This window comes from Oncorhynchus kisutch, linkage group LG20 (genome assembly GCF_002021735.2).
Source record: "Oncorhynchus kisutch isolate 150728-3 linkage group LG20, Okis_V2, whole genome shotgun sequence".
In the NCBI taxonomy this organism is placed as follows: Eukaryota; Metazoa; Chordata; class Actinopteri; order Salmoniformes; family Salmonidae; genus Oncorhynchus; species Oncorhynchus kisutch.
The window spans coordinates 33,848,695-33,866,901 of NC_034193.2; the positions used below are offsets into that span (position 1 = coordinate 33,848,695).

At 40.7% G+C, this 18,207-nt stretch overlaps 1 protein-coding gene across 1 annotated transcript; it reads left to right on the plus strand.

Moving 5' to 3' along the window:
- Positions 1 to 8,658: 8,658 nt before the first annotated feature.
- Positions 8,659 to 17,373, plus strand: LOC109865635 (zinc finger protein 239-like). Its single transcript, XM_031798764.1, has 2 exons — positions 8,659 to 9,169; positions 16,274 to 17,373. Exons 1-2 carry the CDS (start codon positions 8,782 to 8,784, stop codon positions 16,993 to 16,995), a joined length of 1,110 nt encoding a protein of 369 aa, XP_031654624.1. The 5' UTR covers positions 8,659 to 8,781; the 3' UTR covers positions 16,996 to 17,373.
- The last annotated feature ends 834 nt before the right edge of the window (positions 17,374 to 18,207 follow it).

Consider the following 18,207-nt stretch of genomic DNA (forward strand, 5'->3'; position numbering starts at 1 on the left):
TTACAGTGAAGCTTCAGCCATTCCTACAGAACAACATTAAAGTGTAGAACCCCTTTACTGCATATTGGTTCAACGACTGCAGAGACGGTACTTACTAGTGTTAAACAGATCTCCAACCTCCTCTTCTTCCTCCAGTGTGACAGTCATCTTCCCCTCCACCTCTTTCACTCCAAAAATGGCATCCTCCTCCTTCTCATCCTCCTCTTCTTTTACTGTAACATCCTCCTCCTCTTTTACTCTGAACGCATCTCAAATCAAATCAAATCAAATTTATTCATATAGGCCTTCGTACATCAGCTGATATCTCAAAGTGCTGTACAGAAACCCAGCCTAAAACTCCAAACAGCAAGCAATGCAGGTGTAGAAGCACGGTGGCTAGGAAAAACTCCCTAGAAAGGCCAAAACGTAGGAAGAAACCTAGAGAGGAACCAGGCTATGTGGGGTGGCCAGTCCTCTTCTGGCTGTGCCGGGTGGAGATTATAACAGAACATGGCCAAGATGTTCAAATGTTCATAAATGACCAGCATGGTCGAATAATAATAAGGCAGAACAGTTGAAACTGGAGCAGCAGCACGGCCAGGTGGACTGGGGACAGCAAGGAGTCATCATGTCAGGTAGTCCTGGGGCATGGTCCTAGGGCTCAGGTCCTCCGAGAGAGAGAAAGAAAGAGAGAAGGAAGGAAAGAATTAGAGAACGCACACTTAGAATCACACAGGACACCAAATAGGACAAGGGAAGTACTCCAGATATAACAAACTGACCCTAGCCCCCCGACACATAAACTACTGCAGCATAAATACTGGAGGCTGAGACAGGAGGGGTCAGGAGACACTGTGGCCCCATCCGAGGACACCCCCGGACCTCCGGATCTTCCTCTTCTTTCACCGAAACGTCTTTCTCTTCTTCTTTCACTGTAACAGCCTCACCCTCTACTTCTTGTTTTACAGTAACATCCTCCTTTTCCACAAAAATGTTCTGCCACAGACCCTCTTCCTCCGTCCAGCAGACCTCCTCTTCTTTAACAGAGGGGAGTAGTTTAGGGAGTTCATGGTCGGGGATGTTAGTTATCTATCATTAGCAACTAGGCCAGTGCTAACTTAACCAGCCAGCTACTATAGCTGACTAATACAAAATAACATAATATTACATTAAATAGGTTAACAAGTAGATACGACAGAAGTGTGTCTAAAACACAGTAGCTTATATACATCGAAAGCGTATAAATAGCTTGAATCTTTCGGCCAAGTCGGCTAGCAATCTACCGAGGTGGTGGACAAGCTGTTTCTGAAGAACCGTCCACTAGATTATATGTCACGCTGGCTGCGTCGCCTGAAAGACGCACATCGCCATCTGCTGACTGGAGGGGAAACGCAGTTGAGGATCACATTTTATTTAAAGTTTATTTTAAATGGATTTAATTAAATAATACTATTATATTAACACATACAAAGACAAGAAAGTGTTGATTGATTAGTGCGACTAAAAACATCTAAATAAGTAGCTCTCTACTGTCGGTCTATACTGCTCCTACGTGGTTTAAAAAAAATTCACCTTTATTTAACCAGGAGGTCATGATGTCAGAATGATAGTTTAACCAGGTGGCCAGTTGAGAACAAGTTCTCATTTACAACTGTGACCTGGCCAGCAGTGAGACACAAACAACAACTTGTTCTTTAACAAAGCTTTTGTAAACAGTGTGCGTGTCTTCTTGTTCTTTAACAAATGATTTGTAAACAGTGTTGTTGCATAACAGTCAGGCAGTAGAACAACAATAAACATCACCCTCTTGACCAATCTTCCCTCCCCTTAACATTGGGTTTGATTCAGACCCTGCCAGTGTACCAGATGGTCATTGGGTTTGATTCAGACCCTGCCAGTGTACCAGATGGTCATTGGGTTTGATTCAGACCCTGCTAGGGTGCCAGGTGGTCATTGGGTTTGATTCAGACCCTGCCAGTGTGACAGGTGGACATTAGGTTTGATTCAGGCCCTGTCAGTGTGCCAGCTGATCCAGGAAATAATTTCCTGAATGCCAGTCAAATGACAAACATCACGACATGCAACAACAACCAAAGTGCTTCTTCATTCTTCACTCTGGTCAAGACAGTTATGCCGTGCTCCACGTTGGATCCAACATCCCTAACAAATTGATGTTTATAATGTTTTTGTCTGCTTGATTTATAGTAGGGTCTCGTGTCCAAACAGACTAACAGAGATACTTAGCTCATAATGTGTAGAGAACTGTTCCTTGTTGGATACGCTGTTGTACAACACACAGAGCTATTTTCATATATTTGTTAGGTGAAGTTATGGGTCCTACAGTAGGTCTATGTTATTGTTAGGTGAAGTTATGGGCCAATTTTGCAAACAGTGTACAAACCCTCATTGTCAGGCTGATGAAAAAGCCAGGGAGCACTTTATTGTTTGGAGTTTTTTTTAAAGTACAAAGCAGTTGATTTGCGATGATGACACAAACATTATATTAAGCAGGACATTCAAACGAGCCTTACAATTATAATCCAAAGTAGTGTGAAATGCACTATAAGCAACATGGAAATGGAGGTTACTTCCCTGAGTTTCACCCATTCCGAATGTTACTACTAATGTGAAAACAAGACAAAATATGACTTCTTGCTCATTTTAAGACAATTGTCAAATAATTTTAACATTCATTACATATGTCAATTGTTGTACAACATCATGGCTACGCTGTTGGCATCACCCTTTCTGCTGTTGTGAGCCTTTAACCATCTGTATGCCTTTCTCATTCACACAGGAGAGAGACGTGACTATCGTGGATCCTCTGGGGAGCCTCAACAACCTCATGATGCTGACGAGGCAGAGAAGAGTCTCTCCAGATCGGAACTCAAGAAACACCAGCAGAGACCCACAGGGAAGATAATTCACCGCTCTGACTGTGGGAAGAAATTCACCTCATCAGCAGGCATTAAAATTAATCAGAGAATCCACACAGTAGAGAAACCTTATTCCTGTACTCAATGTGGGAAGAGTTTTATTCAGCTAGGCAACCTGATATCACACCAGATAATACCCACAGTAGAGAAAACGTATAGCTGTGATCAATGTGGGAAGAGTTTTACTAAGCTAAGCAGCATGATATCACACCAGAGAACACACACAGGAGAGAAATCTTATAGCTGTGATGAATGTGGGAAGTTTTTTAAAATATTTATTTTACATCTAGCCTGGTGAAGATACACCAGAGAAGACACACAGGAGATAAATATTATAGCTGTACTGTATGTGGGAAGAGTTTTGTTCAATCTGGGGAACTGAAGATTCACCAGAGAACACACACAGGAGAGAAATCGTATAGCTGTGATCAATGTGGGAAGAGTTTTGTTCAATCTAGCTCTCTGAAGATACACCAGAGAACACACACAGGAGAGAAATCTCAAGGCTGTGATCAGTGTGAACAGAGATACTCTGAAAAACGATCTCTGATCAAACATCAGGAAATACATACATGAAGGAGTTGTTTCATGATGTCAATGAAATGATTTCACAATGTAGAATGTTTTAACATTGTAGTAGGAGTATTTTAATGATGTCACAATGTAGAACCCTAAACGTTTGTCCCCTGTTCTATTGATTTCAACATGAAATGGATATTAGCCTCAGGGGGAAAATCCAGGCTCTGAAATGGAAGAGTTACTATTAATGTGATTTAACAAAAAGTGACGAACAAAAAGAGTCGTTACACTTACCACATTGGTGACCCACTTGAATCAAAATGCAACACTTCAAAATGTGGCGAGCTGTTTTCTACAAATTGTCCTCTAACCAGTGATGTACACAATTCTCCCAGATTCCGTGTGGATTTTGAGCTGTTAGTTTTAACATTACGTGCAACCTCATCTCCCTCCTCTCGCACAAATTATTTTAGCATGATATCGATGAGTTATGACAAATAAGTGTTGCGTTCCTTTGTTTAGTGACCCCTAAATTTAAATATATCACTCCCAAATGTAGCTGACTGTCTTCTGCAGGTTGTCCTCTAACCAGTGAGGTAAAATATATCTCCCATTTCCGTGTTTTTTTTGTGTGTTGTTAGTTTCAACAGCACATACAACCTCATTTCCCCCTTTATCGATATCAGTGATTTATTGCAACTTGTCAAAACATCAGCGTTTCTGGTGCTTTTGCAGTTTATAAGGTGCTTGTTTAAATTATTGTGAATAAATTAAATTATTGTGGCAGATGTCTGTGTATATAGAACATTTTATGTTTAGGTTTTCAATTTACCACAAACTTTTTCTGCATTTGGACTATTGATTTGGACACGTTAAAACTGTGACATTGGGGCTATCCCACCTAGCAAAATGTTGTTGAAAATAAGACTTTGTCCAACGTACAATATAAGTTTGGTTTTTGTTGAAATTGAAAGTTGAAAAGAAAATGTAATTTCAACATACTTGCAGCCTATACATATGGTCGCAGTATAATAAATTGGTCTATAATCATTGTTACTCAGCTTTTAGAATATCAGGTTTCATTCTCAGATGTGCCAACCCAAATGCACTAGAGCATGACATTGGGGACTGGGCCCTCATCCAACAACATGCCTATCGAGTGAACCCTGAAAAGAGAGAGAAGCTCCGCAGTGAGGTGGATAGTTACTATGGATATTGCAGGAGTTTCCTCTTGAAATCAGACATGTCCGTGGCAAGGACAACTTGGTTACTGATTGTCTTCAGGGGGGTGTAGTCAAAACGTTTTGTGTTTAGCCAGTGCGTTGCCATGGATTACAATTTATTTTGACTGCATGTTTTTCCGTATTGGAGATGAGTTTTGTTTGGGCTCATTCCAAGGGGACGAGAGTTCTGGAAGTAATTGAGTTTTTCAGAAAAATATATATATTTAGAAATGTGTTTTTTCTTGTTTTTAATTGTTGACAGCCAGTATTACAGCCATGTTTATATTGTAGAAAGTGAAGCATCGTAGTTGGTTATAATGTGAAATGGAAGTTGTTTTCTGTTGGTTGTGAGAAACTTGTCCAACAAAAATATAGGATATATTGGTTGTCTTAAAAAGGGGAAGGTGTTCCAGGCTTTGGTTTTTCCATTTATGTTTTGAGGTTGGACTTTAGCACGTTTGGCTTGTGAGGACGTTGGGCGCACTGATTGGTGTCACCTCGTTAGTCAGTATGTGTTGCACATGTGCTGGCTTGTCCATCTCGTTAGTGGGAAGGTGTTTCACCTGAGCTGGTCCACAGTGTCTGGCCCAGTGCTCCAGTTGTCTTGATTGATGTGGAGAGTCAACATCTTTAGTTGCTCTACTTTTTTGGTTTGTGTCCTGTCTTTATGTTTGGTGTGGGTTATTCCTTTGTTACCTCTTCTTGGGCAAATTTAGTGGGTCTCAGGGTTAGTGTCATTTAGGTCCCAGTTGTTGTTACTAGTCAACTTTCAGTGGACACCCCCATAGTGTCTTTCAGAACCCCTCCTAAAACCCCACCTGTTTAGTTGTGGTTGTTGTCAGTGACTCTTTGTTTGTTCCTCCTATTTAAGTGACATTTCTGTTTTTCTTGCTGGGGAATGTAACAACAATGTAGTAAAACAATGGCATTTCCTTAAGGTGCTCATTAGTCTGTCAGTTGTAATTCTTCAGTTTTTTTTATCCTTTTATGTTGTGTGCTAAATATATATATATATATATATTTCCTGTGAACCCATTGTGTTGCATCCATAAATACAGCTTGATTTAAACATTTAAAAAAACAAATGAACCCAATGACTGACAATCAACAGACTCCATCGGTCCATCTTAGTATGAAAAACAGTATATATTCAGTATATCTACCACTATATCAATATAGTGCAAGGTATGTTTATCACTTTTCAACCAACCATTTTGTTGAAAATGAGTATTTGAAATCAACAATACGATGAAGGACTCAACTACTGAGAACTGAAATAAACAAATGGATAAATCCCACTTTTCCAGCCTGCTGAAGGCATGGTGGAGTAGTAAACACCACCCCCGGCTCCACCAGGGGCTTGAGGTGGTCTCCCACAGCTCTGCTTATGTCATGTTCTGTGGCCTTGCAGTTCCATTTCTTGACTGCCCCTGTAACACAGAAAGAAACACATTTAGTCATATTATACACAACACTAATGAATATGGAGCATCTACTGCCTCAGTGACTCAGTGGTCACTCCAAGCTGCATTAGGTTCAGAACAACCAGGATGGGTCTTTGACAGAGTCTGGATGCAGTCAGGCCACTGAATATAAATAAGCAATGTAAAGAGATGGGGTGAATAAGTGGGGCAATGTACATTTGACACAAATTACCATAATATCAATGAACAAATGTTTGTGTCTGAGGGGAAATTAACGTTCATACAGCCAAAAGCGGTGAGAAATTACACCAATATCAGTGGACAATTTGCACTAATGTAAATAAACATAGATGGAACATATTCCCTTTTGCTGACGTGATGAACTGCTAAGGGGACATAAATATTTACCATCTAAACCATGTGTGACCTCTCACCTCTCTGGCTGTAGAAGTGTTCTTCCGAGCCAGTCCCTCAACAGCTCTCTGACTGAGCTCCACCCTCACTGGGTCTTCAGAGGAGAGGAGAGGAAGGCTGAGGAGGGATGGAAGGATGAATGGATCAGTCAGTCAATAAAGTGTAGAGCTGCTGTCTGACAAAATCACTGTTTTAGTAGTTCATTAAAGTAAATAAGGCTTTATGACTGCTGAATACCAACTATCAATCACTTAGATTGTGTATTTTCAGGTAGAGATACATCCTTGGGACGTCCTTAGCCCGTTGAAGTTGACATTTAAAATGGTTAAGTTAGGGGTTAAGGTTAGGGTTTAGGGTAGAGATGTCCCAAGGATCCCAGATTGCATTGACCATTGTGCATTTGTAACCAATGTGAAATGGCTAGCTAGTTAGCGGGGTGCGTGCTAATAGCGATGGTAACGATGTCAAGTGGGAGGCAGTTGTTGATGTGTGCAGAGTCCCTGGTTCGACCCCAAGTAGGAGTGAGGAGAGGGACGGAACTATACTGTTACACATTCTTCGGTCTCTTTTACGTAGCAGGTGTAAAAGAAACATAGACAAGACAAGTAGGCGCTCAGGTCATTATGGTCAATGTAGTTTAAAAAAAATAGCATCTAATTATGCGTAACTGTATGTGGGGTTGTTAGAGAAGAATGTGATTGTCAGCCTTAACAATCCATTCTAGCACCTCATCAGGTTCTGAAAAAGTCTTCATTCTATTCCAGGGCACAGCAGAGGAACTTCATCGATACAAGCAGTGAACATCTGAAAATCACCTTCACCTTTAACGCGCATGAAACAAGTTATCCGATGGTTGGATGATACTTTTCTCTTCAATCATCTTAAATATTATACTTAAGGTGAGAAATAAAATGGTGCAGTTTGAGGCCATGTGGCAGATAGTGATGCAGGAGCTGGAGAAGGAGGTGTGTTCTAGTGGGTCTGGGCAGGTGTGAAGTAGTTAATGGAGATGGAGGTGTGATGTAGTTAATGGAGAAGGAGGTGTGTTCTAGTGGGTCTGGGCAGGTGTGATATAGTTAATGGAGATGGAGGTGTGTTCTAGTGGGTCTGGGCAGGTGTGATATAGTTAATGGAGATGGAGGTGTGTTCTAGTGGGTCTGGGCAGGTGTGATATAGTTAATGGAGATGGAGGTGTGATGTAGTTAATGGAGAAGGAGGTGTGTTCTAGTGGGTCTGGGCAGGTGTGAAGTAGTTAATGGAGATGGAGGTGTGATGTAGTTAATGGAGAAGGAGGTGTGTTCTAGTGGGTCTGGGCAGGTGTGATGTAGTTAATGGAGATGGAGGTGTGTTCTAGTGGGTCTGGGCAGGTGTGATGTAGTTAATGGAGATGGAGGTGTGTTCTAGTGGGTCTGGGCAGGTGTGATGTAGTTAATTTTTGTATGATATTGTAATTTGTATGTGTATGTTTTGTATTGTTTATAAAAGATCAAATGAAATATTGTTTATATATTGCAAAGTTCCAGCTTTTACATAAAACCAATCAGAATGTAGAAGAATACCAAAGTCCGGTGTGAAGTTATATGGAGGACCAGCCTATTCCCTATGATGTTAACTACAACATAAATAACTTCAAATTAAACCAATCGTTTGCACTCATAACTTGAGTGATTAAAGTAAACCAACGTTTTGGAAATACATAACGCCATCTAACCATATATCATAGAATGTTAGCTATATGCAGTTATCTTAGCCAGCCAGCTTACATTAGCTATTTAGCCAACTAGCTATTAGCCTAACCAGTGTTGCCAACCAGCGCGGTTATGGTCTGCGAGACCAACTACCGGAGACCAGTTAGAACCCAACTAACAGTAAGCCAAGGTGGAAAAAGTTACAAAACTTCCGTAGTCTAAGTAGTGATGGGGAAACAAAGCTTCCTGAAGCATTGTCTCTTTCCAGCCAATTGTGTCAAAAATGGGTTCATTATTCAAGGCTTTGAGCGACACAGAATTTAGAACAGCCACATGTTTATAGCTGAAGTCCCGCACACCGTAGCAGCGTAGCCTTTATCTCACATATTAAATCACGTGTTCGAGAGCATCAAATCCATGCTGCGTTGTGGGTAAACGGTGACCTGCACTGTCGGCTGCAATGTCGAACGAGCCCAAATTCATCAATACCAAACCAATCAGGTGGTTGTTCGACGAATTGACTATTTAGACGTCATTAATCACGTGCTGCTGATAAAGTGACACTGCTTTGAATTATACCGCTTAGCGACTTCAGTACATGCCTCATAGCTCCAGTCTCAAACTTAACCCCGTTCCTGCTGAAGAAGAAGAGGTCTGCTGGATGGAGAAAGAAGCTCTCATGAAAGAGGAGGAGGAGGAGGAGGAGGAGGAGGAAGAGGAGGCTGTTACAATACAAAAACAAGTAGAGAGTGAGGCTGTTACAGTGAAAGAAGAAGAGAAAGACGTTTCAGTTAAAGAAGAGGAAGATGCAGTCAGAGTTAAAGAGGAGGAAGAAGATGTTTCAGTGAAAGAAGAAGAGGAGGGGGAGGTGACTGTCACATTGAAAAATGAAGAAGAGGAGGGACCTGGATATCTGGGCCCGGTTTCACAAACTCATCTTAAGGCATCCAATGGTTCTAACGATGAACAGGCCCTGATTAACACTAGTAAGTACTGTCTTAAAAACAGAAGCAAACTCTGCAGTTGTTGAACTGATGTGTGGTGTTAAAGGGGATATTTGCAATTGCTACATCCATATTTAGACTTTTAAATTATTTATTTATAGGCATTGATTCTTGAAGAATATAACACATGCCTCATGAGCTGAGTTCAACTGTTGTACCCCATCAGAACCCCAAATAAGCTTTTTTTACTCCAATGTTTAGAAACAATGTAAACCAACACTGTATAGCAACAACATGGTTAAAACTATAATGTTGATATCATGGATAGTCAGTCCTTTCATCCACAGGTCTGTCTATGAATTTGCGACCAGTTACATTTCTCCAGCCCCATCATCTTATTACCAAAACAGTGGTGGAATTACAGCTTTGTTATTGTTTGAACTGCAGATTGGTTGATTGATTGTTGTGTGGTGTTTTTAAAGGACCAACCTAGTTTTTAAACAGAAACAAAATGGCTGCCCAGAGACCTGATCTGTGTTAGTATGAGTATTCTAACTACTATTTGTGATGTTAATTGAGTATATAGGATGATGTAGTTGGTATGCCAAAAGTTCACAGATGTCGTACTAAATTTGCCAAAATATGACGTATACATGCACTACTTTAGGGGCCATAATGCAATTCTTCAGGAAATAGGCGTGGCTTCACATCGTTTTCAGATTTGAAGAAAATGGAGGAAAATATGCAGCCGAAGTCCAACGAGAGCGGATACAAATGAACTGCTTTAAATAATTATGACAAATGTTGAGCAATGTAATAAAATAATGACTTTTCAAATAAGTTACGTTACACGTTATGTTAGCTACACTATCCTTACAAAACACATAGCATATCTTTACAGCAGTATGTACCAGTATGTCAGCTAGCTACCTAACGTTAGTTGGCTACTTCTACATCAAACTTGCCAGTATAGTAACTATATTCTAACCAACTACCCAACGTTTATAGACTTGATTAGAGAGCAGAATAACTGATGAATTTAATAACGCTCAACACCCGTTGAATATGTCCAGGTGTCAGTAAACATCTGCAAAAAAGCTAAAATTAAATTATTGCCAGCATCACAGTTAGTCACCAACACTCTGGATAACATGAAAACAGCCTAACCAGCTCTGCTAGGGCAAGTAAAATGGTAAGAGTGAGGTTTTCTCTGATTTGTGTCTAGCAAGCTATCCAACGTTAGCCAGTTAGCTTGGGTGCTTTACTGTCATTGTGAGGTCAGAACGCTTGGATCGACCCTACTCCTCAGCCATATAGTATTAGTTTACAAACAGTGGCGTTATACGAGCTTATGTTTTGGTTTCTGGTGTGGTAATACGGTTGAAACATTTGAGGCATTTATAAGTTATATTCTTCAAGAATCAATGGTTCTATAGTAAATGGTTATTTCTTTAACTGCCAGTGTAGATTTCCTGTTGGGGTCAAATTGTTAGAGCTGTTGATAAGTCATTGTATAATATTCTGGCAATTCTTTTCATGCCATTACATTAAAGGGGAAAGATTGTATTTTCTTTGCAAGGTGTTGCTCAAATAATGTTAGCAGCTAAATGCTAGCCTGGTACCAGTGCTGGTGTAGGCCTAGATAAGCATGTTTGTGCAGCGGTATCTTATCAGAGAGGAATAAGAGAAGTATGAATATGTTGGCTAGCTAGCCGGCTACATGAAGTAAGAAAACAACATGTAATGCAACATCTAATTAGGGTCAACTGGAAACATTAACCAACACTTTGGTTCATACCATGTCTTCTTCTCTGAGGTTTATTGTCAGACCACTCATCAGGTGTATTGCTGCCACCTACTGTACGGGGTTGTAAAAAATAACCAAAATGCAAAAAAAATTGGGAAATAAACAAATCATACTAATTATGTAAAATAAAAAACAAACACGAACCAAATTCACTCCACTACCCTGAATTTCAAATGAAAAATGGTACTTCAGATCCCTACACAGGTTCAGGAACCTGGGAGGGGGGAACGTCTTCATTCAGTCCTCCCTGTAACATTTTGTCTGAAGTCCTGGAGATCCAGAAATCTATTTGCCGCCTTCACAATGATGTCTAGCTTCTTTGTTTTATTAGTTTATTATTAATGCAATTTATCACTGCGGCAGTGAGGGCAATGCAAACACAATTTTGTTGTAGAAACTCCTTCATGCTAATGCGGAACCTGCTAGTTTTAAACACAACAAAGTCCACCTTGTTCACAATTAGTGTGTTGGGATCCTTCTCCTGCATGGCTTCTCTGTGGGACATGAACTACCTTCTCTTCTCTACTCCTTCAGCCTCCATAGGACACCTGCTGGATGGGCCTGATCATCCTAGCTACTGTGACATCCTTCACCCGTACAGGACACTCCGGGAACTCGGGAACAGGATTCCCATCACAATTACAACATGCTTCATCTGACTACGACATATTTATTCCTTCAGCAAACACTTGCCACATGTCCAAAGTGCTTCTGTACAGTGGGGAGAACAAGTATTTGATAACCTGCAAAATCAGCAGTGTTTCACACTTACAAAGCATGTCATTTTTATCATGGGTACACTTCATCTGTGAGAGACAATCTAAAACAAAAATCCAGAAAATCACATTGTATGATTTTTAAGTAATTAATTTGCATTTTATTGCATGACATAAGTATTTGATACATCAGAAAAGCAGAACTTAATATTTGGTACAGAAACCTTGTTTGCAATTACAGAGATCATATGTTTCCTGTAGTTCTTGACCAGGTTTGCACACACTGCAGCAGGGATTTTGGCCCACTCCTCCATAAAGACCTTCTCCAGATCCTTCAGGTTTCAAGGCTGTCGCTGGGCAATACGGACCTCCAAAGATTTTCTATTGGGTTCAGGTCTGGAGACTGGCTAAGCCACTCCAGGACCTTGATATGCTTCTTACGGAGCCACTCCTTAATTGCCCTGACTGTGTTTTGGGTCGTTGTCATGCTGGAAGACCCAGCCACGACCCATCTTCAATGCTCTTACTGAGGGAATGAGGTTGTTGGCCAAGATCTCATGATACATGGCCCCATCCATCCTCTCCTCAATACGGTGCAGTTGTCCTGTCCCCTTTGCAGAAAAGCATCCCCAAAGAATGTTGTTTCCACCGCCGTGCTTCACGGTTGGGATGGTGTTCTTGGTTGTACTCATCCTTCTTCCTCCAAACACTGCGAGTGGAGTTTAGACCAAATAGCTCTATTTTTGTCTCATCAGACCACATGACCTTCTCCCATTCCTCCTCTGGATCATCCAGATGGTCATTGGCAAACTTCAGATGGGCCTGGACATGCGCTGGCTTGAGCAGGGGGACCTTGCGTGTGCTGCAGGATTTTAATCCATGATGTCGTAGTGTGTTACTAATGGTTTTCTTTTGAGACTGTGGTCCCAGCGCTCTTCAGGTCAATGACCAGGTCCTGCCGTGTAGTTCTGGGCTGATCCCTCACCTTCCTTATGATCATTGATGCCCCACGAGGTGAGATCTTGCATGGAGCCCCAGACCGAGGGTGATTGACCATCCTCTTGAACTTCTTCCATTTTCGAATAATTGCGCCAACAGTTGTTGCCTTCTCACCAAGCTGCTTGCCTATTGTCCTGTAGCCCATCCCAGCCTTGTGCAGGTCTACAATTTTATCCCTGTTGTCCTTACACAGCTCTCTAGTCTTGGCCATTGTGGAGAGATTGGAGTCTGTTTGATTATGTGGACAGGTGTCTTTTATACAGGTAACTAATTCAAACAGGTGCAGTTAATACAGGTAATGAGTGGAGAACAGGAGGGCTTCTTAAAGGAAAAACTAACAGGTCTGTGAGAGCCGGAATTCTTACTGGTTGGTAGGTGATCAAATACTTATGTCAAGCAAAAAAATACAAATTAATTACTTAAATCATACAATGTGATTTTCTGGATTTTTGATTTAGATTCCATCTCCCACAGTTAAAGTGTACCTATGATGAAAATTACAGACGTCTACATGCTTTGTAAGTAGGAAACCTGCAAAATCGGCAGTGTTATCAAATACTACTTCTCCCCACTGTATATCTCACTTACCCAGGTTTTACATAAGATGGGAGAGTCACTTTACCAAACCACAGTAAAACTTTCTGTCTATCATTAATTTTAATCAACGTGTGTCTACCTGAAATGTTTAACCTAAACCACACAAAGCTTTCTTTTTGCGCTGTTGACACGCAATCAGAATCATACCGCTCCTGGTCACTCGAACCGATTCCACTTCACCCAATTCATCCTTCACCATCTTTGAGACTGTTAACAGGTCACCCACAAAAACATCCTTGCTGATGATTCCCACTCAGACCCTAAACTGCTGTTCATTACCAACTTTAGCCCTTTTCACTCCACTGTTCTTCACCATCGTCCACTCAGTCTCACAAACTGTACTCACGCCAAGAGAATCCTACAATGCTTCCTCCATTGCTCCTCCAGTCATCCCCTGGACTCCCTAACTCTGTGCTGTGAAATATGTGAGTTTGTGTTCTCAAAGTAGCATCTATATTGTTCTCATTCCAGCACATCTGTTGTTTCACCAACTTGTTAACCCTTTCGTCTGCACTACTTGCTGTCATTTCCCTTCCTGATTTTCCTCTCTTGGATGTCTCCACCACGCTCCTACTCTGTCAATAATTCCTCCCTGGTTTGTCAATTGGTAGTCAAACAACAATATTCCAGATGCTGCACATTCTTTTCCAAATCTAGAATTAGAATCGTCATTATGTTTCCATGATTTCAACAGTTCACCAGTTAACTAAGACTATAATGTGGACACCAAGGATGTTCCACTATAACCCCTTCGATGAGAATGGGGGCGTGCTCAGTGTTTAGTCCCAGGGTCCTTAGCTTAGTGATAAGCTTTGAGGACACTATGGTGTTGAACTCTGAGCTGTAGTTGATGAATAGCATTCTCACATGGGTGTTCCTTTTGTCCAGGTGGGAAAGTGCAGTGTGGAGTGCAATAGAGATTGCATCATCTGTGGATCTGTTGTGGCAGTATGCAAATTGGAGTGGGTCTAGGGTTTCTGGGATAATGGTGTTGATGTGAGCCACGACCAGCCTTTCAAAGCACTTCATAGCTACAGACGTGAGTGCTATGGGTTGGTTACCTTAGTATTCTTGGGCACAGGGACTGTGGTGGTCTGCTTGAAACATCTTGGTATTACAGACTCAGACGGGATGAAAATGTCAGTGAAGACCCTTGCCAGTTGGTCAGCGCATGCTTGGAGTACATGTACTGGTAATCCGTTTGGCCCTGTGGCCTTGTGAATGTTAACCTGTTTAAAGGTTTTACTCACATCGGCTGCGGAGAGTGTGATCACAAAATCGTCTGAAAACAGCTGATGCTGTCATGCATGTTTCAGTGTTACTTTCCTCGAAGAGAGCATAGAAGTCATTGAGCTCGTCTTGTCGGCTCGTGTCACTGGGCAGCTATCGGCTTTGCTTCACTTTGTAGTCTGTAATAGTTTGCAAGCTCTGCCACATCCGATGTGGGTCGGAGCCGGTGTTCAATGGATATATCAATCTCCCCAGGGTAGCAGTAATACGTTGAGAGATTTCTCCACAAAGGGTTACCCCTCCCATAGTTGGCTCATTATTGGGATTCATTGCTTATTCCTACCTGTAGCTCACTATGACGTTTCTAGTGATACAGGTTAAGGGCCCTGTTGGAGATTGTTGGTTGGTAGTGGAGTCGAGGGAACAAGCAGGGTGGGACATGGCCATGTTATTATCCCACACGGTCTGTGTTTCATTTGAACCCCGTTCCTGGGAATTAGATTTGATTACAAATCGTCCCAGTCTGTTACCACAGTTTGTCACATTTCCAGAAAGGTTACGAGGCGCTTTGTCATTTCCAGAGTCCGTTTATTTTGGTACTGTCCATATGTAGCTTGTTTTTGGTCACAGAATGGCTGAATAAGTGCAACATTTTACCTGGAGCTAACTATGCAGAGCATAGCGCATGTCGAATGACTTTAGCTTCCCTCCAGGCCTGAGGACACGCTCTCTCTGCATTTAGATTGTCAGACCCCGGTGGCTTGTCATTGTTGATAGACAACAATATTTTTTTTTCACCTCTTCCACACTGACTTTACGGAATTCTAAATTACAATGCTTGTCTCATAATTTGGTCAGATATACTTGGATGTGGAGTGTCAGTGTTTGCTGCTGGTATGTCATGCCTAAGTTTGCTAATCTTGCCAATGGAAAAAATCATAAAAGTAGTGAGCTTTGTGATGAATGAGCCACCTGATTCAGTTAATATTTTCCCAAAATTGTATGTAAGGTTCTCCAAAGCTTTTTACTATCATTCTTTGTCATTGTTTCATTGTGTCGTTTTCCTTTTTATTCAGGTTAGTCACATGATTTCTCAATTTGCAGGATGTTTGCCAATCAGTTGTACAGCCAGACTTATTTGCCATTCCTTTTCCCTCATCCTTTTCAACCATACCATTTTTCAATTCCTCATCAATCCACTGGGATTTAACAGCTTTTACAGTCATTTTCTTAATGGGTATATGGTTATTAGTAACTGGAATAAGCAATTTCACAAATGCGTGCAGCATCTGGTTGCTCCTCATTACACACCACAGAGCAGCAAATATTCTTTACATCATCAACATAGGAATCACCCGTTTTATTAAATAATTGAGACACACAAATGACTCAAGGGAGCCAGAGATCAAGATCGCCTAACCATAAGAAAAAAAACTCTTCCTCCTCACGCTATACCAATACCATAGACTTACTGTAGGAACCATAACTTCACCTAACAACATAGACCTACAGAAAGGTGCCTATATTGGAGACCAAAAGTTGTCTGGCACACTATTTAGGATTTCAACAACTTAAACGTATTTCTAGCATACAATCGTCGATGTCACTACTAATGTGAAAACGAGACAAAATAGGACTGTTGTTCACTTGACTTAAGACAATTGTCAAATAATTAACATTCATTAAAGACGTCATTGTTTGTACAACATAATGGCTACGCTGTTGGCATCACCTTTTTACAGTGGATTTTTGCTGTTGTGGGCCTTAAACCATCTGTTTGACGTTTTGTTCACACAGGAGAGAGACGTGACTATCCTGGATCATCTGGGGGGCCTCAACAACCTCATGATGCTGATGAGGCAGAGAAGAGTCTCTCCACATCAAAACATCTCAAGAAACATCAGCAGAGACCCACAGGAGAGAAACCATACTGCTGCTCTGACTGCGGGAAGTGTTTCTTAAGATCAGATTCACTAAAAATACACATGAGAATTCACACGGGAGAGAAACCTTATATCTGTGATCAATGTGGGAAGAGTTTTACTACATCTCACCAGCTGACTTCACACCAGAGAACACACACAGGAGAGAAACCTTATAGCTGTGATCAATGTGGGAAGAGTTTTCCTTCATCTAGCCATCTGATTCGACACCAGAGAACACACACAGGAGAGAAACCTTATAGCTGTGATCAATGTGGGAAGAGTTTTCCTACATCTAGCCAGCTGACTTCACACCAGAGAACACACACAGGAGAGAAACCTTATAGCTGTGATCAATGTGGGAAGAGTTTTCCTTCATCTAGCCAGCTGACTTCACACCAGAGAACACACACAGGAGAGAAACCTTATAGTTGTAATCAATGTGGGAAGAGTTTTACTACATCTAGCCAGCTGACTTCACACCAGAGAACACACACAGGAGAGAAACCTCATAGCTGTGATCAATGTGACAAGAGATACTCTGATAAAAGATCTCTGATTAAACATCAGAAAATACATGAAGGAGTTGTTTCATGATATCAATGAAATAATGTCACAATGTAGAATGTTTTAACATTAGTAGGAGTATTTTAATGATGTCACAATGTAGAATGTTTTAACATTAGTAGGAGTATTTTAATGATGTCACAATGTAGAATGTTTTAACATTGTAGTAGGAGTATTTTAATGATGTTCTACCTTATCGTTTGCCCTGTTCAATTGATTGCAGCATGATATGGATATTAGCCTCGGGAAAATCCAGGCTCTGAATTGAAAGGGTATTATTAAACAAAATGTGACTAACAAAAGAGATGTGTTACACTTGCATTTTGATTCAACACTTCAAAATGTAGCTAGCTGTTTTCTCCAAGTTGAAGAAAATACATGTAACATGATAATTGTTGCAGATGTTTGTGTATATACACATGGACGCGGTATAGTAAATTGATTATAGACCAATCGAACATCACTCCAGTATTTCTTGACACTTTTTGCTAATTGTCTTTATTCCACTACTGAAGAAGCATGACTCAAATCACCTACTCATATTTCAAACATTCAGCCTGACAAAAGATACATGATTTTTTTAAATTCCATGCCTCACCATTAATTATTGCCAACACATATTAACAATGGGGTGAACATTTGGGTTTGATTTTCATATTTACAATTTACGTAACATTTAGTACTCATAATTATTTATGCAACCAGCTGACCATTTTTGGGTACAATTATATTGACAATGTTGCCCTGTTTTTAGATAAAGATATATTGGTGTTATCCTTCTTTTAGAATATCAAGATTCATTCTCAGATGTGCCAACCCAAATGCATGACATTGGGGACTGGGCCTCGATCCAACAACATGCCTATCGAGTGAACCCTGAAAAGAGAGAAAAGCTCCGCAGTGAGGTGGAGAGTTACTACGGATATTGCAAGAGTTTCTTTTTGAAATCAGACATGTCTGTGGTAAGGACAACTTGGTTGCTGATCGTCTCAAGGTTGGCAGTCAACGGTTTGTGTTTCGTCAGTGAGTTGCCATGAATCACAATTTATTTTGACTGCATGTTTTTCCGTATTAGGGATGAGTTTTGTTTGGGCTCGTTCCAAAGGGATGAGAGTTCTAGAAACTAGTGAGTTTTAGGATTCTTTAGAAAGAAAAATGAGAAAATATATATATATAAAATATATTATTTAGAAATACCAGTTTTTTTTCTTCTTGTTTTTAATTGTTGATAGCCAGTAGACA

Coding starts and splice junctions, on each gene's coding strand:
- LOC109865635 (XM_031798764.1), top strand. CDS start 8,782: ATGCCTCATAGCTCCAGTCTCAAACTTAACCCCGTTCCTGCTGAAGAA. Junction 9,170..16,273: donor ACAGGCCCTGATTAACACTA/GTAAGTACTGTC, acceptor TTGTTCACACAG/GAGAGAGACGTGACTATCCT.